Source organism: Enoplosus armatus, chromosome 23, assembly GCF_043641665.1.
Source record: "Enoplosus armatus isolate fEnoArm2 chromosome 23, fEnoArm2.hap1, whole genome shotgun sequence".
Taxonomy (NCBI): domain Eukaryota; kingdom Metazoa; phylum Chordata; class Actinopteri; order Centrarchiformes; family Enoplosidae; genus Enoplosus; species Enoplosus armatus.
In genome coordinates, this window is record NC_092202.1 from 15,173,867 (window position 1) to 15,198,002 (window position 24,136).

General features: G+C 44.4%; 1 protein-coding gene across 1 annotated transcript in view; it reads left to right on the forward strand.

Moving 5' to 3' along the window:
* Positions 1 to 23,738, forward strand: part of adam19a (ADAM metallopeptidase domain 19a) — a 134,414-nt gene extending 110,676 nt beyond the window's left edge. The window contains exons 13-23 of the mRNA XM_070929697.1: positions 558 to 647; positions 1,956 to 2,151; positions 3,958 to 4,066; positions 6,108 to 6,312; positions 9,539 to 9,616; positions 14,410 to 14,518; positions 16,001 to 16,142; positions 17,973 to 18,072; positions 20,187 to 20,438; positions 21,675 to 21,883; positions 23,606 to 23,738. Coding sequence (XP_070785798.1) covers positions 558 to 647; positions 1,956 to 2,151; positions 3,958 to 4,066; positions 6,108 to 6,312; positions 9,539 to 9,616; positions 14,410 to 14,518; positions 16,001 to 16,142; positions 17,973 to 18,072; positions 20,187 to 20,438; positions 21,675 to 21,883; positions 23,606 to 23,657 — 1,542 coding nt within the window. The 3' untranslated portion in view covers positions 23,658 to 23,738. The remainder of the gene's footprint in view (positions 1 to 557; positions 648 to 1,955; positions 2,152 to 3,957; positions 4,067 to 6,107; positions 6,313 to 9,538; positions 9,617 to 14,409; positions 14,519 to 16,000; positions 16,143 to 17,972; positions 18,073 to 20,186; positions 20,439 to 21,674; positions 21,884 to 23,605) is intronic.
* Positions 23,739 to 24,136: the final 398 nt, after the last annotated feature.

Below are 24,136 nucleotides of genomic sequence, written 5' to 3' on the forward strand. Positions count from 1 at the left end.
ATGAGTTTTCAGTCTGTGATGGGAGATGTGTGGAGTTTCTGCAATCCTGGTGTCAGTGGGGAGAATGTCCCACCATTGTGGAGCCAGGGCCGCAAACAGTGGGGAATTTATTGAGGGGTGGCTGGGCCCCCCTCGTAGTGTAGGGAGTAACAACCAGCTGTCAGAGGTGTTGGCGAGGAGGGTGAGAGGAAAAGAAGGGGGTCAGGAGCAATGGATTGGAAAAGGTGAGGGGTGATAGGGTCAAGAGGGCAGGTGGTTGGGCAGTGGGAGCTAACCAGGTTTAGTGCCAGATTTGCTAACATTAATAACTGCTGACTTATATTATTACCTTTTATTAATGCCTCACTATTTTTTTTCACAACCAACAGAGGTTTTATAACGGATATATAAAGCATTATTAAATAATGTATCAACATGAATAAAGCCATTTAAAGGCCATTTTAACCTTTTACCTTTAAACCCTGAAGTACTGTAATTTACTGTAAATGTAAGGAATATTCTAGCTGTGTTCACTGAATTGTGATAACAAGAGTGTGCGCTTGTGCGTCTGTCTACAGGAATGCACCAATGACTGCTGCAACGCCAATAATTGCACCTTGAAGGAGGAGGCTCAGTGTGCCCACGGAGTGTGCTGCGAGGGCTGCAAAGTAAGAAACACACACACACACACACACACACACACACGTGCGGGCGTGGGAGGGAGCTCACCTCAGTAGTGTCTCAGTATCATTAGTTCACTGTCAGTCACCGTGTCAGTGTTGACACGCTGTACCCTCAGCGTGTGTCAGCTCCCATCACACCTCCACTTTTCATCTCTCGCTCCTCATCTCACTGTTCAAATGCACATCCTGACGCCCCGCCGCTAACGCCCAGAACTGTGAACCCAGCTTCTATCGAGCTTCAGCCTGACAGGCAGCGGCAATAGCCTGTGCACCGTCTGCAGAAGAGGAACTGTTTTTGTCCTTTTTTAAATCGTGTTTAGATAGATAGGCGTTAGATAGTGAAAATCCAGAGGGACATCGGGCCGTGTTTCAAGGTAAAACAACATATTTGGTGACCCATCAGCTACTGCTGGGCAACGGCCAACGTTAGCACGTGTGAGTATGGTGAAAGACGACGTGAAAGGTGTAGGTGTTTAGCCTCTTTTAACTCATTGTTTTGGTTTCCTGCTCTCATCAGCAGCGAGTGAAGTGAAGGAGCTCTGATGAAGCCTCCGCACTCGGGCAGACAGACACGGTTAGAGACTGGCAGGTGAACATGGTGGAGCATGTAGCAGCCAGAGAGCCAGATGTTTCCCTCGGGGGCTGGCGGAGAGCAAAAACAGAGACGAAGACCACCCAAATAAATGCTAATATGCAGCACGACAATAACATTCCCAGTCGAACTAGTAGTCTTTAGGTCAAGTCAACAGCCGACGAGTTGTCGCAAGTTTGTTTGATATTAATCGAATTATTTAAAATCGATTTTTGGAAATAACGTAGATGTTTGAAAAGTCAGCCTGACGTATTTAGTGTCTTTTCGAAACCTTGGCTCTTCACTCCAATTACAGACGAAGCGCTGCAGCTTTGAGCAAAGCTTGTCTACGCGACATGAGTTTGTAAAGATATAAAGACACAACATGATAAGTTGTTGAATTCAGCAGCTTGTCCATGTATTTCTGCTTATGCTGTGGTGTTAAGATTTGTGTTTTCTGCTCAAACGTGGCCAAAATAACCTGCTCCGAGGCTCTCGGGCAAAGATTAGCTAATGGGATGGGCCCCAGGCTTGTTGTAATGTCATTAGTATCTATGCATTAGTGGATGTTCACCATTTAAACACGCTATCAACTGAAATAATACGCTAGGTTTTTCAAAGCGATATTGGTCCGTCTATATACGAAAGGCTCCTCTGTGATCTTCATGTCGTTTTCAGATGTCTTGTGCTCTTCCCCCCACCTCTTCTCTTCTCACTGCCAGTTGAAGCAGGCAGGTACCATGTGCCGGGGGCCAGCAGGGGCGTGTGACCTGCCAGAGTACTGCACCGGGGCCTCCCCTTACTGTCCTGCCAACGTCTACCTGCTGGACGGCTCCTCCTGTCAGTACGGAGTGGCCTACTGCTACAACGGCATGTGCCTCACCCACGAACAGCAGTGCCTGCAGCTCTGGGGCTACGGTAATACAAAATACATGAAACACAATACAGACCATACACTTAACCAATTCGCTCAATATTACAGGGATGTGATGCCCTCAGACCAGTGTTAGCTCTTGTTTAAACACTCTAAAATGAGGGATTTAAAGGTCAGTGCTTTCATTTTAGGATTTAAAGGTCCCATATTCTGCTCATTTCAGCTCTGTATTTTTATTCTGGGGCTCCACTAGAGCAGCTTTGCATGATTCGCAGTTGAAAAAAGTCCTTATGTATCTTCTCCTGGCCCTTCATGCAGCCCCTCAGTCCCCCCCCCCCCCCCCCTCTGTCTGAAAGAAGCCGTTTGAGACAAACTGAACAACCTCCAAAAACTTTAAGAGTAGTCCTGAGCAGAGCGCTCCAATAACTTAGAGCGGGTGGATGAGTCCCTGTACTGTGCCTGGAGCAGATGACCTGCTGGGGGGGGGGGCATGGCTGAGGGCAACGGCTGTATAGTAGTGACATCACAACCTTACGGAAGTCCCGACGGCTCGTTTTAAAGGGGCAGTGTCTGAATACGGGCTGTGTTTCATTTCTCCGTGGACTGAGCGTTTTGATACTTTCCCAGTATTTACACAGCACCCAGACCTGCTTTATAATCAAACAAGACGTGGACGTCTCACTTTCTACAATATGGGACCTTTAAACCGCGCAATGCTGATTTGACAGCAGTTATAATGTACTGTATGTCAGAGTTGATTAACACAATAAATGACGTGAGCTGGGGACTAGTCAAAATACACACCCATCAGCGCTCGACGCATTTTGTTCTTTTTTCCCCCCCTCTCGTATGTGACAATGGCATTCACAAGCGTGACAGTGTTTGTACAGCAGCACAATAGAGCACAATAAACGCGGCACGTTGACTTTTAATGGGCATCATCTTGTTTTATTGTTCTGCAAGACAAAAAAAGTCTTAGTGCAGTTTTAGTGCCACCGTTCAATTTAGAGAATAGAGTTCTAGCCATAACATTGTGATTAAATAATGAGCAATAAATAAGATAATGAATTAGGAATATAAAACAATCAGTAAAATGAATCAACAAAATCAATTATGTTTTTTCACATTGGTGAAGGTAGGATTTATTGCAGGGCTGTCGTATTAGACTTTACTTACTTTTAGCTCGGTGTAGCTAATAAACTGGCAGCTGAGCATACAGCACGTGCTTAGCCTAGCTTAGCGCAAAGGCTGCGTGCAGCAGGCAGAAACTGCTAGCTTTGCTCCATCAAGAAACAATTCCACCTTCCAGCAACTCCAAAGCTGTCTTTTTTTTGTGCATGTTGTATATGTCGCTTATTTAACTCCTGTAGTCATAGAAATCATAAAATGGGACTTTGTTGTTGTGGAAGAAGTTAGCTGTGGAGCTACTGTGGTGACTTAATACACAGAGTCTGGAAAGTCCTGTCCTCATAGTTTGGTTGCCGTGTGTTCAGCTCTGTCGAGCAAAACCCATGGGACTCTTGATTCTACATGCAGTGGATGAAATTGATACTGATCTCTTCATCTGACTCTGGCTGTGACACCAAACAAGCCCTGTTCTTAGAATCTCATATTTGCCACACACCTCTTACTGTAGCAGGAGGAGGCTGTGTGCATGGGGTGGGCACTGTGATCTTCTACAACAGACAAGCGGGTGGCTGAGACCGGCATTAGCCGTCTATCTGTTGCCAAGAGCTTTGTGAGTCAGCACGTTAGCATTTGTTGTCTGCCTGTGTAATATTGTTATCCACAGTAAACACAAGTAAACAGCCTGAGTGCAAGAGGCCTAATGGGATGTGCTGTGTTTCCAGGAGCCCGGCCGGCCCATGATGCCTGCTTCGAGGACGTCAATGCGGCAGGGAACGCTTTTGGGAACTGTGGGAAGGATGAACATGGAAACTACATGAGGTGTGAGAAAAGGTAAAGAAATGCAGGTGAAACGGACACATCACAAGCATAGGCTACTCTATGTAATACACTATATAGAGTAGCCTATGCTTTTTTATATTGTACATGCAAGGACTATATCGTAGACACTGGGGCTACAGCTGATATACATGCGTTTTGGATTTGTGTCATCACTATATCTTAAAATCTGAAAACTCTAGACACTAAAACGTGATAAAGGAAGTACAATATACTTACTCGGGCATACTTGTGTGTGGCTACCTTATGGGTCATTAGAGACAGGTATGTATGGAAATCCATTTGTGCCAGAAAAAGCAACAAAAAATAAATAAGTGAAATGTTAGAGGTGACAAAATAAATACAAAAATAATAAAATACTCAAACATCAAAATTACGAGTTCTACATTTTGACTTAAAGTATCACGGTTTCAACTCAATAACTCCCAAGTTTTGACTCACTATGTCATAGTGTATCATTTTAATCAATACAAATGTCTAACTTTCTCTGCAATTATGTCAGGACTGTTGAAACCAGTTTCAAAAATGTACTGTTGAAACCAGTTTCAACAGTGGGAATCACCAACTCCGGTCTGCAAGCTAAAGCTTTTCTTGCACAATAGAGAATATAACTCTTTACTGGGAAGACTAATATTTACCACCATTATGTTATGTTTAGCATTTATTTCAAAACATTTGCTATAATGGTGCGAAACAGTAAGAAAACGCAGGAAATGAGCGAAAACTCCACAACCGTCATTTAGTCGGTGACCTAAACAGACCTGGAAGCAGAGTGAATATTGCGCTTGCGTTCATCCGGTGGACACAAACACAACTCCAAACTGAATGATCTGCTGCCCCCCAAGTGGCCAAAAAAAAAAAGAATAAGTGCAGCTTTAATGAAAGGACAACAGAAGTCCTGGTCCTGGTTTCCTACAGCCGTATTTTCTTTTGCACCAAGTCCCGCCCTACTGTGCCCGTTACTGCAACGCATCCTTGTGATTGGATGCTAGCTCCGCCGGTGTTTCTAGCCACCCCAGTGACACCACTGACTTTGACGACAATGTAATAATGATAAAAATATAAATATGTTTTAAATCCTTGTACAGTGTTTGACAAAATAGATAAATTAATGCGTTTCAGTTAAAGCATCCGATCACAAGGACGCGTCGGAGTAACTAGCCAATCACAGCACAGTTGGGTGAGACTTTGGGGATGGGGAGTGCCGGAGCTAATTAATGGAGCCAAATTAGCGGTTTAGCTCTGTAAAAAATGAGGCTGCGGATTAAGGTGGTTGACGGCTGTGGAGCGCATGATCCACCACCGCCCAAATCCATTACGGAGTCCCACGGGAGTCATTAGGAGTGTTTTCTGGCCACAGTGAGTCAAGAGAGCTGATTAGAGGATATGTAAATGCACTATCTGCCTGTTGTTAAGACATGTGAATAATCGCCACGCAGCCGCTATCTGCCCGTCGTTCTGTAATCTGTTTTCCTCGTGATCCTGTGTGTGTGTGTGTGTGTGTGTGTGTACATTTGCCAGTTTGAATCTCCATACAAATCAGGATGATGTGGCTGGTGACAAACAAAATAGAAAAGACTATTTTCTGCCTCGAGAAATGTTGTTGAGACGCCTGCAGTATCCAAAAGAACTCTCGCCAGGGGCGGACCTGCGCGGGGTTCAATGATTCTGATATTTGGAGATGTATATTGTGTCTTTATCTTTGTCAGTCCCTGTAGAGTGTACTGTGATTAGCAATAAAGACAATTATGCTAGGCTAGGCTTAATCTAGGCTTTACTTATTAATCGAAATGACAGCAAAGAGATCAGGCAAAAAGTCTCAAAGACTTCCTTAAATGCTGTAACTACAGCTCTTAAGAAATCCTCCTACTGTATGTTCTATGTAGCTACAGCTAACATCTGTACAGTCGGTACGTTGTGGCCAATTAATGTCATGCGCTGGGTCAGCTGACACAAGTCAAACATTCACACGGAGCTCTGTAGACTTTGCCCTTTTAAAAATAAATAAATGTTTCTTTGTGTTGTCACTGCCCAGGGATGCCAAGTGTGGCAAGATCCAGTGCCACAGCGCTGCCAAGAAGCCCAAAGGCACCAACGCCGTGTCCATCGACACCACCATCAAGACGGACGGCATCGAGGTGAAGTGCCGCGGTACCTACGTCTACAGCACCCAGGACGGCCAGGGCGACCTGCCCGACCCCGGCCTCGTCATGACCGGCACCAAGTGCGGAGAGGGCAAGGTTGGTGTACACCGGGCTGGGCTGTAGGGACCGCGATAACGGTCGGTCAGAGAAGCGATTAGGGTTTTTCCTGCATCACAGCACTGAACGAGCATAAGGCTTCGGGGGTTTTTGATCAATACCAGCACTTCACTCAACGATTACTGTGTCTGGGCCACCTGCCGAGAAGCACAAACACCCCGCCTGGCATTTTTAACTGGCCTGCAATTGAAGAGGGCGCGTGGAGAAGGCACCTGGCAGCACAACACATCTCAGCCACGGAGGATTTAAAGCCGTGTTCTCAAGCCAAACACAAAATAAAACAAATGCCAGAGCATTGTTTCTGCTCCACTCTGTGCACATTGATGTAGTACCTCTTCACCAGACATTTCTTTGGGATCTCTTGCACAGGTTTGTTGGCTTACGGCCTACCGTGGTCCTGGTGTGTTACCAGGCGTCCGTAGTGTTTCCGCCTACCCGACTAACCACCACAGATCTAAACTCGATATTTAAATTGAAGTCACGTCAATGTTTCAGCTCGCTGTTTTGTTTTGACAAAATCCCCACAGATTTTTTTTTTTTTTATTATTATTTTTCATTTCCAGCAGCAGCAGGCAGATGTTTTCTTTGATAACCTCTGTACTGTACGCCACCTGCTCGGCAGCAAAAAGCAGACAGACACCGTTAGACACTAGCTGGTGAACACAGTGGAGCAATTTAGCAGCTAAAGAGCCGGATATTTTTACTCCGGAGTTGGTGACAAGAGAGCTACAGGAGATTGAATATTGGACACAAACACATCTCTAAATGAGCACTAATGTCGGTCTGTTTCTGCTGGCTGTGTAAATAGGCAACTGTTTGCTAACACATTAGCCACAACTAGGGCCAATGTTCTGTTTACAGTTCGTTCTGCTGGGAAAAGAAAATGCAGCTTTTAAGTTCGTTAGTGAGTTATTTGCAGTTTGAAAGCGTCAAAAGCTGAACCCACGCGAATTAAACATGATTGGAAAGGATTTGAATTTGACAGGAACTGTGGCATCCCGGGTTTTGGCAACATTTGCAGATTAACTCCAACATGAAGTTATGTGGGCCTTTGTAGATCTTTCCTGCACAGGCTCTTTTAAGACTTAATCTCGGATGAACCTTTGCAGAGAGAAAGTCAAGATAGTAGTCAGCAGTTCACACTCACTAATGTTCTCCTCCTGAATAAATGATCAGGGTTTTATATCCAGCCATCACTCCAGAACTCCAAACCTGAATGTCACAGGGACCCAGGAGGTCTGGTCTTGGTGTCAGGTGTTTGTTTAAGGCTCCTTTTTTTTTTTTTTAAATACTGATTTGGGTTGCAAGTCAGATGTAATGTAAATTTCCAAGTAAACCCACCTACAGATGCACACACAAATCCTACAAAATAAGGGCTGAATTATGCATGTGAAATACATGTATATGAAAATTCACACACACACACACAAAGTAATATATGCGGCCTCCTCCAGTCCGCCAGTAAATTCTATTTCTCTGCTGTCGATATTGCTTTCCCTCTGCAGCACATTCCAGCCACTTGAATTCCATTTCAGCCATTGTGCGGGCCGCACTGTAAGGACCGAATAGTGCTGCATGAGTAATATATTATAAATAGGCAGCAGAGAATATTGTCTGCCATCCAGCATGATGAATTTTGAGTCATCATATTGAATTTTTTTTTTCTTTCAGCAATAAATGCACACGTAGCACAAAGCTGCTGCTGCTGCTAATCACACAGTCCCCCCCCCCCCCACACACACACACACACTAAATTGATTCCCCCTGCTAACAATGGTGAAGCAACAACAGGCAGAGCAGGAGATAGAGTACTAATGCAGATGCTAACGGTAGCGCTAATACTGATTCACACTCCAATCCAGAAGGCGGAACCTCCAGTAGAACGCCCTTTTTTGCACAGTTGATGCAATTGGCCAGTTACGTGCTAGCTAACCCCTGATTGGCTGTTTGATTCAGACCTGGTCCAGTTTTTTAAAAGACTAAGGGGGCGGGTGCTCACAGACACATTTTTGTGAAAAGGAGCCCTTCAATTAGATGTTGGTAGTGACGTGCGATGGTCAAAATTCATTATTTCAACCAAAATTATTCAATAATATTGCCGACTGTGGCTTTAAGTACAGAGCTGGAGTCAGGATGTGGCTAGCCTAGCTTAACTGGAACAGCTAGCCTGGCTCTGCGTCCAAAGTACAAAACCTTTAAAGCTCACTAGATACTAGCTATGCACCTAGCGTTAGACGTCCACTAATTACTTCTGTGTTCAGCGGTTTTAATGTTCCTTGGAAACGACTGTTGTATTGTATATCATAACTCCACTCGGACTTGTTAATCTGGTGACTTCAGATTTGACTTGTCAGCTTGACTTTTACTTTACAATGATAAGAAGAAGAAGCACTTTACACACTGCAAACAATAAAAAACAAAGACACAGGAAAAATCTAAAATGTTATAAAAGTGCGCAGCCAATGAACTCTTGATTTTCCTTACAATGGATGCGCTTAGAATCAATCCCCCAGCAGCCCATTATGTTGTGTGCGCAGGAGGGAAAGGCGTCCACTTCTCGCTCCTTTTCACACCCTATTTATTTGAGTTTTATTTGGATGGTTTGGTTGCATGCATTGCTGGCCGTTCGGGTGGAGTTAGAAGGCGTTTCTACCATGGATGGTGTTTTGGTTTTTTTTCCCAGCAGGCTCTATAATCTGTGTTTTTAACTCCTCCATCCCACCTCCTCTTCACACAGCTGAAATGCAAAAACAAGCAGCTTCAGCCCCTTTCCACCTTTGTTACAGTCTCTGGCCCCAGATCAGTGTCACTGACTCATCCTTCACACCCCTGAAATCTGTTTCTATCTATTCCCTCTGTGTATGTCCCGACATGTGTTCTCACACAGTGAAGATAGATGTTACAGGAGTTACAAACTCGTACAAAACCTTCTTGTAAATGGTTATTCAGGTGAGTATTAAAGCAGTGGAGACCTAATGTGTTCGGTAAAAGAACAGCGGTCTATAAAACAGGTGGTTTAAAACAGGATACTGATGCCGCTCTCCTAATCTTTTCAGGCAGCCAGGTTGTTCTAAAGCCCAAGGGTACTGGCAGAAGGCCGATCAAAGTCTGTGTGTGTGTGTGTGTGTGTGTGTGTGTGTGTGTGTATGAGTGTGCACTGTAATCTTTAACACAGTGTGCGATCATTCTGCTTGTGTTGCCACAGGTGTGCCGAGACCGCCGATGCCAAAATGCCTCTTTTACCGAGCTGGAGACTTGCATCGCACGCTGCCACGGCAACGGGGTAGGCGCACGCACACACTCACGAGCACAAAGAGTCATGCAACAGACTCAACTCACTTAGCTGCCGGGCACGGCTCCCTAATCTTATTGTCACACTGTGTCCTTGGGCAAAGGTAGCGCTTTGCAGCGCTGTCACCAGGTCTGCTGTAAAAAGGCAGGAAAATAGATGGCTGGAATACAACAGCAGCTGAAGTGATGAACTATTTATTGGAGCAGTACAAGCAAGCCTGAGGCAGATAAGCGGGGGAATCATACATAGTTTATGAGTCAGTAACCGAGCTCTGGAGCGGGGCTTTAACTTAAACTTGTTACATTAAGAGGAGATGGGGATGAAGATCGGGGTTGTTTGTCAGGGAATTCTGACATTGACCCCGGAGGCGAAACGCTTCATAGAGGTTTCTGCTCATGTGGCATCTTTGCCATGTGAATTTCCCTAGCGATACTTAACCAGTGGTTGGAGGGGAACTGCAGGGAACTGTTGGTGGAATGCTCCTGAATATGTGAAAATAGTTGCATAAAGCCTTTTGTGTCACCAGAGGGAGGTTAGTTTCGAGCAACACCTTATAAATTCCCCATTGGATCACCGCCAGTCACAGGGGGGGTTGAACCACTAAGGATTTTAGTTTTTTTGGAAAATATATATATATATATATTTATTTTTGTATATTTTACCCCAATTTGTGCCAGTTTGGAGGGCCCTGTTCCCTCTCTGCACTGCAGTCCCTGCCACAGCTAACACTTCCGCTGTTGTCCTGGGTGTAGATGGACATAGAGAGGGAGGGCATGAAGTGTGGTTGAAGTTTGCTGTCCCTCCGACTCCCACGACCCGCTGTGAAAGGGCCACCGCCATCCAGGAGGAGTCGCTAGCGCAGTGACTAAGACATGATCCCTCACTGAATTCCATACCCATCGAGGAATAGAGATTCTGTCGGGGTGCATAGGAACTTCAAAACAGTGGCAGCTTATTTTAGGTGCTAACTCAGATAGCATTGTTTGTATTTACTTACACTTTTGCTTCAAGACGATCTTCAACCTTAAAGGTCCCATGTTGTAGAAAGTGAGACCTCCATGTCTTGTTGGATTATAAAGCAGGTCTGGGTGCTGTGTAAATACTGGGAAAGCATCAAAAACGCTCCACATTATTATTATTATTATTATTATTATTATACAAATTATTCACCACATTTAGGATCCAACACCCACTTTTCAGCATCTAGTTGTGAGTTGAGTGCGTTTTGTCTTATTTACATATAAAAATAAACCTTTTCTCACGGGGTAAAAACACAAAACATTCGTAATAGGCCAAATCTAAATAGCCCATTTTAATCTTGTCGGGTTAATTATCGGTTAACGAGGGTTGGCTATCGGCTATTAGCATCCCTGCTATCAACACATTATTTTTATTATGTCTTTTTGCTGGGAACCGCACGTGCCGGTCAGTTAGTGACCATGCCACCTAGCTTGCTAACGAACAGTTATCAGTCTGGGAGAGCTATTGACTGACTGGCGTGTTAGCGGTTAGCTCAGCAGTAGTTCACCAGTAGTCACTGGTACCCACCAGTACCCACGTTCTAGTGCAGTGGCTCCCAACCTGGGGGTCCCGACCCCCATTATGGGGCCGCCAAAGATCCATGGTCCAAAGAGGTCTTGAAGCCCTCTTGATTTTAAGGGTGTAAGAATTTTTATATATAAAAAATGTAATATGAAGCCAGGCTGCTGGGACTATTAAAACGTATGTATGACAGTGAAATTAAAAGACGGACATACAATTGTGTTCCTAAAAATACAATTGTCGGACACATTGCAGTATCCACAGGAAGTAGTCTGTTGATAATTGTATACAAATTGCTAGTTTTACACAAACTTCCTGCAGGTATTAAGTTCATTATTTAGGTTAATCGCACAGTTAATAATTCTGTGCTGTTATTGTTTTTTTATGCCGTGTATATAACGAAATATACATAAAGATATTTCAAAAGAAGTAGGCTACTTTTTCCCCTTTTTTTGTGTTGGTATGTAGGTGGGGGGGCGGTGGGGGTCACCAGTGTATATACAATGGTAAAGTAACTGGGAAGCACTGCTCTAGTGGATGAAAACTGAAGTCCAGTTTCATGCATATAGTATAGAGTCGAACCCTACTTGGCGTGGCCTAGTTTGCGCCTTGAACTGCTCTGTTGCTTGTTTTGACCCTGAGCGTTTGAAGCGAGCCCAGCCTCGACTGGAGTTTCGCACGTCTTCTCTTTAAAGACTCCAGCCTCTGTGCACCCCCATCGACCGTATGAGGAGCGGGGCTCACCGCTCGCCTGGCGTCTTTATTTGATTAGGATTTGAAATATTATGAGCTAGAAGGGTGGGAGAAAAAAAAAAAACACACACCAGACATATCCTCTCCTCCTTTAATCCCCGTCTCCCTTTCTCTCCTCGCTTTGTTGTTTTTGTGCCGTCCGTCCCTTCCCCCCCCCCCCACCGCTCACTCCTCTCGGTGTAACAGTGGATGGATAATGGAAGTGGCTTTGAGTCAGGATTATTCTAAATGGACAGTTTTTGCCTTCCTTCCAGCTTAGGATCTCCTGCGTTAGGATGTGTTTTTTTTTTTTTTTTTTTTTTAATTTACCATTATCTTTTGATTCATGTTGATCCTCGGGCTTTTGGAGTGCGCTGCATGTTCATGCAAATAAACAGGAATAATGAGCAGGGGAAGCACCACTCGCATCAGAGAGCACTGCTGTCAAGTCAAGTCTATTTTACTTATATACACCAATATCACGAATCACAAATTTCCCTCGGGGGGCTTTACAATCTACACCCTTTGTCCTTAGACCCCCTAACTTCCCACCAAAAGAAAACTTTAATGGGGAAAAAAAAAAAAAAAAACTGGTTTGCATCTTTTGAAAGAGAGAAGCTTACGACATATTTGAAGTCCTGGAGACTTAGAAGGCCGGATGATATGTAATATATCAATGATGGGGTGTTCAAATCCAGGTCGTGGCATTTCATTTCATCGAGCTTTTCCCCGTCTTATCTTTCTACTTTGTAGAAATGCCTTTTAAAAAACATTATAAAAAAAAAAACAAAACAGCATAAGACATTTTCTCAAAGAAACCACAACAGGCCTCCTGAAGCAGAAGAGCGATAAGAATCGGCAAACAACTGCGCGCCCTTCATGTCAAGTGCTAATGGGGTAAATAGGCATGTTAATCACTGATAGGATAATTACATCTCGACGTAATTGGAGCGTGGCGGTATTTTCTCCTTCATTTTAGGGGCGGTGAATTACACAAGATGTCTGGAAATGTTAATCAGGTTTTTGCTAACGTCCAGATGAAAGTTTCTTTTTCGCAAGTTTGAGACAAGTTCGTTTAAAAAATTAAAAAATTAAAAAAACTATTGTAGTGCCAAGTGAAGTGAAGGGAATCACGTTTGACTCTTTAAGTCTGAAAGGTGGCAGATTACTGGTCACTATTCAAAAGTCTGTTTTGGTGAAATGGCTAGCAGTCATTTTTATTCTTAGGGGACTGCATGAAAACAACCAGCATCCCCTTGACTATTAGAGAAATTGTAAAACCCCTCCCTCAAAAACGTAATCTTGGTATTGCCTTAGATTTTCTGGACGTTCAAGTGAGAACTGTGTTTTGGCAGAATTCTAATTTCTCAACATGCGGAAGTGCAATTTAAGGCACTAACATTAGCATGCTCGGTTATCTAGCTTATACCTACAGCATTACTTCATCGTTACATAACTACATTATTTTGTTGGGTTAAAACAAACTAAATAATATAATTTTCCTCATAATACTGTACCATAAAACAGGGCTAACATGTCTTCTTGATGATCCCCATCAACTGTTGAGGATTCTGACTTCTCGTCTGGGGGCGTTTAGCATTAGCCTCACTGTCGCATGATATAATGTAGGCAGCCATCAAGTGCATATTTAAGGCTACATTTAAAGAGTTCTCATTTTAAAGGTCCCGATACACAGGGCCCTGGAGCAGATGACCTGCTGGGGGGGGGGGGGGGGGGGGGCGTGGCTGAGGACGGCGACTGTATAGTTGTGACATCACAACCTTACAGGAAGTCCAGACGGCTCGTTTAAAGGCGCAGTGTCTGAATACGGGCTGTGTTTCATTTCTCCGCGGACTGAGCGTTTTTGATCCTTTCACAGTATTTATACAGCACCCAGAACTGCTTTATAATCGGACAAGACATGGACGTCTCACTCTCTACAATATGGGACCTTTAAAAAGAGGCAGCCGAAAGCAGCGTTATCAAGTTAAGTTAGCTCGAGTTGCCATTACAGCCAGAAAGAAATGACGACCAGCTAGAAATGGGGAAGTTGCTTTTGTCTACATTCCCCCTGGTTGAAATCACGGTTTCAAAAATGACTATGAATTTCGAGTCCTGCATATGTGCTGGTCCAGATTGTTCCCTTTTATGTATCCTTCATTAAGACCAGGGCCCAATCAAACTTCAAGGGGCTTAAACAGACAGAAAAATAAAATCGTACATACAAGGGTACAACATTATACACAGATAATGCAAACACTTGACGCAAACATGAGATGCCATTGCTTATTATGTCAGTGTTCTGCAGTCTGTCTCATTCAGAAGGTAAATATCTGACGGTAGAGGAAGGAAAATCCCATTACAACACACACAGTGCCAGTAAACAAGAAGCGGGTGCTTCTAATTTGGCTGTTACACCTCTAGGCACACACGTACAAGAGCGAACAGAAAATCTCATTAACGCGTGTGTGTGTGTGTGTGTGTGTGTGTGCATGTGTGTGGGTGCCTAGGTGTGTAACAGTAATGGGAACTGCCACTGTAATCGCGGCTGGGCACCACCCTTCTGTGAGAAGCCGGGACTTGGCGGCAGCGTGGACAGTGGACCTATCCAGTATGACAGTGAGTTCAAACACACACACACTCACATAGTGTGTCCTGCTATTGTGCCAAGCTGCCCCTCCATCTGCACACTAATGAGATCAATTAGAAAATGGGTAAATGCGAATCATATTGCAGGTTTTCCCTCTAGACTTCATCTGTTGGGGGGGGGGGGGGGGGGGGGGGGGTGCGGGCCACTGGAGCCGGCAGCTTTTAGAAAGGGCTGATCATTTCTTATGTTATATTCCTTTTCAAGTTGGACATCAATGTTCTTATTTATTGTTGGCCGATGAGACGACATACAGAGGGTTTGTCCGTTCAGCACATTCAGTTTCATCATTATTCATTCCATATTCTTGGATTTTCATTTTATATTCCAAAATATCAGTCGAAACTTGTCCGTATATATGATAATGATGCATCCAACAGTTAGTTAAAAGTTCAAACGCAGCAGTGTCCATTCAGCCATAAATCATTTAGGGTTGTCCATCTATTGAGTCAAATGTCCCATACCGTGCTCATCTCAGCTCTGTATTTTTATTCTGGGGCTCCACTAGAGCAGCTTTGCATGATTCACAGTTCAAACAAGTCCTTATGTATCTCCTCCTGGCCCTTTCTGCAGCCCCTCACTCCCCCCCCCCCCCCCCCTCTTCTGAAACAAGCCGTTTTAGACTCAGTCCTTGGTCGACATGAAGGACGCGCAGTTGTTTGCCGATTCTTATCGCTCTTCTGCTTCAGGAGGCCTGTTGTGTTTTTTTTTTTGAGAAAATGTCTTATGCTGTTTTTTTGAAGAGGTTATGTTTTTAAAAAGACATTTCTACATTGTAGAGAAAGATAAGACGGGGAAAAGCTCGATGAAATGAAATGCCACGACCTGGATTTAAACACACCGTCATCCGGCCTTCTAAGTCTCCAGGACTTCTAATATGTCTTAAAGGTCCCATATGATGCTCATTTCAGCTCTATTTTCAGCTTTCAGCCTCCTCTGTCTGAAACAAGCCGTTTTAGACAAACTGAACCACCTCCACAAACTTGAAGAGTAGTTCCTGAGCAGAGCGCTCCAGTAACTCAGACAGACTGAGCGGGTGGAGGAGCGTCCCTGTACTTGGTGGGTGGAGCAGATGACCTGCTGGGGAGGCGTGGCTGACTGTATAGTTGTGACATCACAATCTTACGGACGTCCTGACGGCTCGTTTAAAGGCGCAGCGTCGGAATACGGGGCTGTGTTTCATTTCTCCGTGAACTGAGCGTTTTGATACTTCCACAGTATTTATACAGCACCCAGAGCTGCTTTAGAATCAAACAAGACATGGAGATCTCACTCTCTACAATGTGGGACCGTTATCGTTCCCTCATCCACACTGACACACCTGCACAGACAGTAAATGAGAAACCTGACGACATGATAAACCATGTACAGAGATGTGAATACGACGGTTACAGAAAGGATATGACCCGTGTGTGTGTGTGTGTGTGTGTGTGTGTGTGTGTGTGTCTCCACAGGTCAGGTGGGGCTGGTGGTGGGGCTGCTGTTTGCCTTCCTGGTGGTCCTGCCTGCAGTGCTGCTGCTCTTCTATTGCTACAGGATTAAGACTTCCTATTACCACAAGTGGCTTTCCCAGAGGGAGAAGAACAAGAGCAACAAGTACTGTGTCCTGTCTGTCTGTTAAAAACATAACACATACACTGTGCAGGACACCATTACATTGTTGAAGGCTATTATTGATCATCTCATTGTGTACTTTTTGACATCCTCATCCACTGTCTGCATGAGAAGGGAGGGAAACAAAAAAAAATGAAAGGAGGAAATGAATCATACGTGGAAGGGGAAAAAGAATATTTCAAAAAAAAGGACGAGGAAAGGAAGGAAGCGGCAAGTAGGGAAAATGTGGCAACAGAATGGATAAAAAACAAAGGTTATCGAGGGAGGAAGAAATAAATAAGAAAGGGAAAGAAGGGCGGCAAGGAGGGGAGGAAGAGTCGAATTGCAGGAAAGAAAGCAGGAAGGGAGGAAGTGCGCATTGAGGAAGTGTCCGCTAGCGCTCCAAGCAGATCGATTGCGTACACCGAATCTTTCCACCTCTACATCAGCATAAATCGCAGCATTTTGTTGTGCGGCTCACCTCCGTCAGAACTAAACAAAATCCATGTCCTCGTAAAGCCCAGAGCTTCCTTTATGGCGCACCGCCATATACTTCACCCGGAGAGACTGCCTCGTCATAACACCGGCTGAGTTAGTGCCCCTGAAAATACTCGAGTCGGCCGCTGTGATTTACAGGAGCAGAAATGCCTCTGGAGAGGATCCAGCATTACAGCAGCCTTTTAAAGACCCTGACCTTCCAAATGAAGACCGAGAGAAACGCTAAATACTGGCGATATTGGGCCTCAGCAGGATTTAACGGTAACTGCTGCTAATGGGAGAGACAGAGGGGAGACAAGTGAATGAATGGCTAACGATATGGAAAATTGAGACACTACGATGATTAAAAAGACCCTTAACAGCACCAGCTGCAATGCTCTTCTTTTTTTCTTTTTTTTTTTGGTTTTGCTCCATGGCCAATAGTCTTAAGTTCATTTGCAGTTCAACAGCGGGACGGCGGGTGGCTCGAGCTGATAAAAGGCCTTTCTAAGCACATATTCATCCAGTATGCTTGGAAATCCTCCTAATCAGCTAAGAGCCTGCAATATGTACATACACTGACTTACCAGTTTATTAAGTACACCTCTACGGTCTAATTCAATCCAATGCAACAGCCTAACCAGTGGAGCTTTCCTACACTTGCAGTGGAGCTTCTAAGATTTACGTTCAGTTGATTTTTGCAGACTGTAGTTTGCATGGTGGAAGGAATATATTCATGCCAACTTAAAGGTCCCTTATTTTGCTCATTTCGTCTCTGTATTTTTATTCTGGGACTCCACTAGAGTAGCTTTTGCATGATTCACAGTTCCAAAAAAAGTCCTTATTTATCTTCTACTGGCCCTTTTAGGCAGCCCCTCAGTTCAGCCTCTGTCTGCTGGGGAGGGCGTGGCTGTACAGTTGTGACATCACGACCATACTGAAGTCCTGACGGCTCGTTTAAAGGCGCAGTTTCTCAATAAGTGTTTTGATGCACTCACAGTATTTATACAGCGCCTGGAGCTGCTTTACAATCAAACGAGACATGGAGAGCTCACTTTCTTCAACATGAGCACTTCAGCCTCTTTCAGCTCATTGTTTTGGTTTTACGGCCTGCAGCTTTACTGTCTGGTTCACGCACGCCGACCTTGTCCCTACAAAGCTCTGACGAACCCACTGCTCAGCACCAATAGAATATGTCAGTGTTGTGTTTCCCTCCCCTCCTCATTTCCTCTCACATCGCGCTGGATGAGAAACTTGGTGTTTACTTCTGTTCTGTCTCTTTTCCCACCTGGGGCCCTGAAATCGATGCCTGGCGTCAGTCTTTACTTTTTTGCTTGTCCTCGTTTCTCCGCTCAGGGCGGAGGCATCGGTGGAGAAAAGGAAGAACGGCCATCTGAATCCTGCCTTTCACCTGAAGGTGGTCGGCCCAATCAACAAAGCTAGCGGCCACAAGGGGGTGAGTAGGGTGTGTGTGGTAAAGAAAGGGGAAAAAGGCAAGGGAGGGAGGGAATGGGAGGGTCGGTGACTGTTCTTCTTGCTGTGTTTTAGTGAATAATGGGGCCGTCCATGAGGTTGACCTTCATATTAAATGGCCTCATTTTACAGCAGCTTGTTATATTGTGTGACCACTGACAGTATAGTTTGCCTCCTCCCACAGCACAACACTCCTCTCCTCACTAGTTCAGTGTGCCTTCAGCATTATTTCATCATGTCGCTATGTCCTCGTTTTTTATTGCATTTATTTATTTGAACGGGTTAGAATCTCAGGGTTATGGTACATTTGTCATTGGCAAGGAAAGAGACACAAAAGGAGAAAGAACAGAGAAGGATGGAAGGTGGAATCAATGAACATTATTCATACAGCATCTTTCATACACAAGATGCAGCTCAGTGGTAATTACATTAAGGGTAATGGTTAGGATTGATGATGATTGAGATACCAGTATTAAGTTAAGGTGCTTGATTTGTTTTTTTTGTTGTTGTTTTTTTATCACATCAAATGTACATGACTCCCATCGTTTTTGAAATGCCAGACAATAATAGCGCTTTGGGGAGTGGTATGTAAAAGTGTTGTCACAAATACGAGGATATGAAGTCCCTAAAAGCTCTATGATACTTTATCTCATTTCATGTCATTTCTTTGAAGACATTTTACCAGGAAGTAATAAGCTATTACGAAGAACTGGGAGAAAGTGGCAGGTAAATCTTCTTAAAGCCCCTGAAAACTTGGCTTCAAATTTCTTTTAAGATGTCACATCTTTAGGTATTATTTATTAAAGTTTAAGGCTCAAAAGAACTGAGCTAATCTTCTTATCTTCTTCTCATTGGGACTGTGATCAGGTTTCATTGACAGTGACGACCAACCTACCAACTTTTGTCAGATTCTAAATCCTGATTGGTGCACAGACGGGTGTGACGTCACCTTATGCTTTACTGAGTCCCGCCCACTTGAAACCAGTAAGAAAAGAACAGAGAGGGGGAAAAAAAGAAATACAGAGATCCCTCGTGAAATAACCAAAAACTGTTCTACCTTTGGCTGAAAACAGTGTGTTCATGTAGGACCACATCGCTTAGAGGAAGAAGCTGATTGAGAAAACTCGTTTTCAGGGCCTTTAATGGAAAAACAAAGCACAAATGAAAGAAAAATGGGGGGAAATACTTTATTCCGGACCACAAACGGCTACATTGGAGTTGCAAATCTCTTGCCAATAAAGATTAGAGTTGAGTAATGACTGAACACAGTTAAAGCTTCAAAATACGTCCAAAAAGAGGAGGAAAATAAAACCATGAAATAATAAAATAAAAAGTAAGTAAAATAATGATTTTAAATTCCACAATGTTCCTGAAGAGCGCAAAACTAAAAAGTAGTAGTAAGAAGTAGTAGTAAGAATTCTGAGTAAAAGCAACACTAAAGAGAAACTGAACTACTAAGCCTAAGCTATTAAGATAGTGTGGTAAATTGTTGGCACCGTTTCTCTCTTTACTCATTTGGACCAGTGACTATGATCTCAGCTTCGGCCTGATTCAGGGATCTTTTACTCATCCATATATTGAGAGTAAAGGTCACTGATTCCATCAGGATCAGCAGCATATAGAGCTGGGTGTCGTCTGCATAGCAACAAAAGTCAATACTGCACTTATCGATGATGGCCGCTAACGAGAACATATGAAGACTGGAAAGTAGTGGACCCAGGAAAGAGCTTTGAGGAACTCCATATGGAATTTTCTCTGTGACGAGAAGCTTTGAATTGAGACCAAAAAAGAAGTTGTTACCTCATAGACTGAAGCGAGCTCAGGACCCATTCTCCAACCTTTCAGTTAGAATGTTGTGATCAGTATTAGAGGCTGCAGTGGGGTCCAAAATTAAGAATAAATAAGTATTAGATAGATTGATAATTCTCGATTCCTTACTACTTTCACCAGAGCAATTTCAGTACTGTGCATCACTTGTTGTTTAAGTGGTCTATCAACTACATGTAGCCTAGCTTTTCCAGGACTTTGCTTTTGAGAAGTTATTCTAGTATATTCAAGATTTTGTTTCTCTTACTAAAGTTTGCATTGTCTTCCTAGCTTCCTCACACCAGCAAAGAGGTTCTGCCTCTCAGACCGGGCCCTGCACCCAATGGCACCCAACCGGTCAACATTGTGCGACCTCTGAGACCCGCCCCATCTCCCAAAGGTGGTCCCCGGGACCTCAAGGTGGTTCGCCCACCTCTGCCAGCTGGCAAGCCCCCAGCAGCCCCGCCCAAATCTCCCCCGACCCCACAGAGACTCAGCCCGCCGAAGAAACCTCTGCCCCTCAACCCGACGCGATCTCCACTGGTAAGGCCCTTTTGTGACCCTTTTCTGAACCGTAATTGAATACAAAACTATAACCTAAAAGTCATACGACATGATGTAAAAGCCAGAGTGGACTTGAGGAATGTGGGACAGGGAGCCACAAAGGAAATCAGAAACCAATACTCTTTTCTCATGAAGCGAGACACACCTGTCTTTTGATATTAAGTGTTTTAAGGAGAATGGTACTACTGTATAGCCATTCAAACGATGTAATCTAGTGGTTTAATGTAAAGACATCCTCAGTCTTATTATCATAATGTCGATCACCAACAGGGCATCAACCAGACAGTTGTTCAATGAATCCTCATTTTAACCACACTATGTAATAGCTTCATAGTCAGTTTAGCCTTGAAACAGCCACTCTAGAATCGATTCATGCTGGAGACAAATCGTAGAATATTTAGAGGATGACATGACTTAAACCCCATTCTACAACACAATAGCCCATTTAATGAGCTTTTTACAGGGTCTAAATGACAGGGCGACCAGCAGGTTCACAGATAACCAACAGCCTGTAGCAGCTGTAATGTACCAGCTTTGTTTGTGGGGGGTTGGGGGCACAGTGTCAGAACCCTGCTCTGAGAGAACTTCACGTCGCTCCTGACTGCAGCTTAAGGCGTAATATTTAAATGTAATTCCGAGCTATCGCAGAATACACGGAGCTAACGAGAAAACTGTGTCAGAGTACTCTTGGATGAATTGCAGAGATTTCTTCTGAGCCCTCGAGAAATAATGAATAAAACTGCGGTACGTTCTTATCGGATTGCTTTCTTATTGATTTATCCTCCAAAAAACTGCTCCCATCAGTGCTTCTCTGTGAAGTGTGAAGTTCTGAATGTCATATTGCCCTTTTTTTCTTTCTTGTCGGTGTCAAATATCCAATATTTCAGGTCGAGTCTACTTTGTGATCTGATCTCAGAGCAAATTTTAATCAACTTACCTGTGTGAAGTGGGACAGAAGTTCCTCTTATCAGCTCGCCGAACAGATTCCGGAGAGACAACCTGGACCCAGTCCAGTACAGAAACTGGAATGGAGTTCTCCTCCCTGCTGTGTCCATGTGTCAGGGATTTAGTGTTGTGTTCCACACTGGCAGCGATCCCACTCAGAATCCCACTCTCGGTCGCTAAGGTCATGTTGACACCTAATCCGGTCGGTACGTCCAGTTGCATCTGAATGTTGAATCAATTATCAATATTTCTGTTTGTTCTCTTTTTTAGTTAGTGTCTGAGCTGCAGCCCAGACCGTCTCCCTTCCCCCCTCAGAGGCCTCTCCCACTCAGCCCAGCCAGAGGAGCCTCCCCCGCGGTGAGTCCCGCCCGGACCCCGGCCGCCAAAGCCTCCCCGGGCCTGCTGGTCATGATGCCGCCGGCAGTGGGACCCAAACCCGTGGGCAAAGTCTCAGCCATCCCCCCTCTCAGAGCTCTCAGGTGGGCAAACACATAGCATGGACACACAGACATACGGCAGCGTAGTGTGCTCTCAGCTGTTCTCTTTCATCTCTGTAATACGATGGGGAGGCTTTCGGTTTTTGAATGCGGTCAGATTAATGTGAAAGGCAGAGAGAAAAAGAGGAGAATGTGCGTCTTGCACCGCCTTCTGAGATCACTGCAGCAAATGATTATCCCGATTCCGCACAAAGAAGAGAGCCAATATTACAAAACAGGCAGTAAGATCTGCTCTCTGATGATGTTATATGAGGGAAGTGATGTGAACGTGTATGAGTAAGGAGTGAGCGTCCCTCGTGCTCAAAACTGCAATTGATTAAAGATTTCAAAAAATCCATCGGTGATGCATCCTGTGAGACAACAGAAAACCTCTGAGAGCGAGTTAGCATTTGCTCTGATTTTTCTTGAAGAAGCAGTGGATGTCAACAGGCACCAGGCTCTGTAGGAGCTGCCTGGATAGAGTTTTGGAGGCCTCTTTTTTGGAGTCATGCAACATGCAAACAACGTTGAGAGGTAGGGGTGTGCATCCCTGCCTGTCTGATACAGTTCTTAACATTTGTTTCATTCATTTTCCATGATAAATGAAGATAATCCAATTCTATAAAAGTAGCATCGCTTCCCTTCAAATAGGTACTGTATGTTTCATAAAAGTTACTCCTGTGACGCAAGAGTCTCGCGTTGACCTTTGACCAAAGAGGTACATGCACCTTCAAAGTGATGACTTTGTAGTGAGTTAGTGATACCCTTGTCAAGCCCTTTGAGGCTGGGTCCTGGACTGTCATCATGGTGCCACCTCAAAGACTGGACTGCTGGTCCAATAATTCTGGCCCGCATCTAAATTGAAAAAACTTCAACGTCCCCAAGTCTCCAGAATCAGGTCTACAAGTGCTGATCTAAACTCTAGTCTTCAATCCGTTGTCAGTCTAAAGAAGACTCTGCTCAGGCTGGGTGTGGGCACATAAACGCACCCAAGTTTACAAGCCATGCAATGCGTTGACTCGGTTCTCCATTAGCAATCAATCTTCATTTTTTTATGAGTGACAGGCCCCCAGCCTAAAAGGCCTCGCACTTACTTTCTTCAGATGCAGAGTCATGCTTTTCCTTCCCCCTGCAGTTTATCTGTAAATGCAGTAAAAGTCAGGTTCTTCGGGTTTCGTGGTGCCTCCGCTCCTGCAATCTAGCAGAGGGATCAAAAATGTCTCTACAGCTGCTTCTCTCTGGCAACGGCAAGATCTGATCCCGCATCAGATTTGGTGCTTAGTTTGGGAAGCTACGAAAATAAAAGTACTCATGGTAAATTATGATTGTTAGATACTAAGACGGAGAGACCCTAAAGTGGGGTTCATGCCTGATGCAAAGGGGTTAACGGGAGTCCCGCTGTAGGCATCTACGGTTTTAGCTACGGATGCTACATGGGCAAGTCCATGTTATCCGATACCGTGTCGTAGTTTTGAGATGGTGAGACTATAATCTGAGGTAAATCCAGCTCTTGGCTAACTTACTATTTTAATACATTTGATTTAGCACTGAATGATTTTGACTTAAACACTGTCGTCAGGTCAAAGGATTCAAGTCCTTCTCGGAAACAGTGGACATAAGATATATAGAATATTCCCAGCCTCATTCTAAACATCAAGCAAGTCAGTATGCTGCATCAGTTTGAACCTCAAGCTACAAATCTCTTCTTTTTCTTCTCCTTTCCAGACCGGTCCCAGGTGCCAAACCAAACACAGCCTCGCCTCCGCCACGAAAATGACCTCCCCTACCCCGCCCTCCGAGGAGGAGGCAGCAGCTGACAGCCTATTTTGCACTAAAGAGACTTTGGCTGGTGAACCGCAAGAGCTGTCGCGCATACCGGAGGAGGACGAACACAAAGAAACAAACTGGACCCGTACCAGTTCAGACTTCAACAATGAAACCTTTCCCCTCTCAATTTTGCCCTCCCCCTCTTCAAACCCTGCTCCCCCCCCCCCCCCCCCAGCGCGCTAACATTAACCACAATGACGCGGTTTTGCACGGAGGCCTTGCAGACTGAGACAAGTGTTATTGCCGGGGGGCCGGGCGGGGCGGTCACATTTGCCAAATCAGTTTTTTTTTAAAGGAATATTGTTTTTGTTTTTTTTAAATCTGTCATTGCTGTCTTTGTTTTGAAGGAAAAAAAAAAAAAAAAAGCATTTTGTAATGACTGTTTTGTTTACAGTTCGTTTTACGTCACATTTTATGACTTGTGTTACG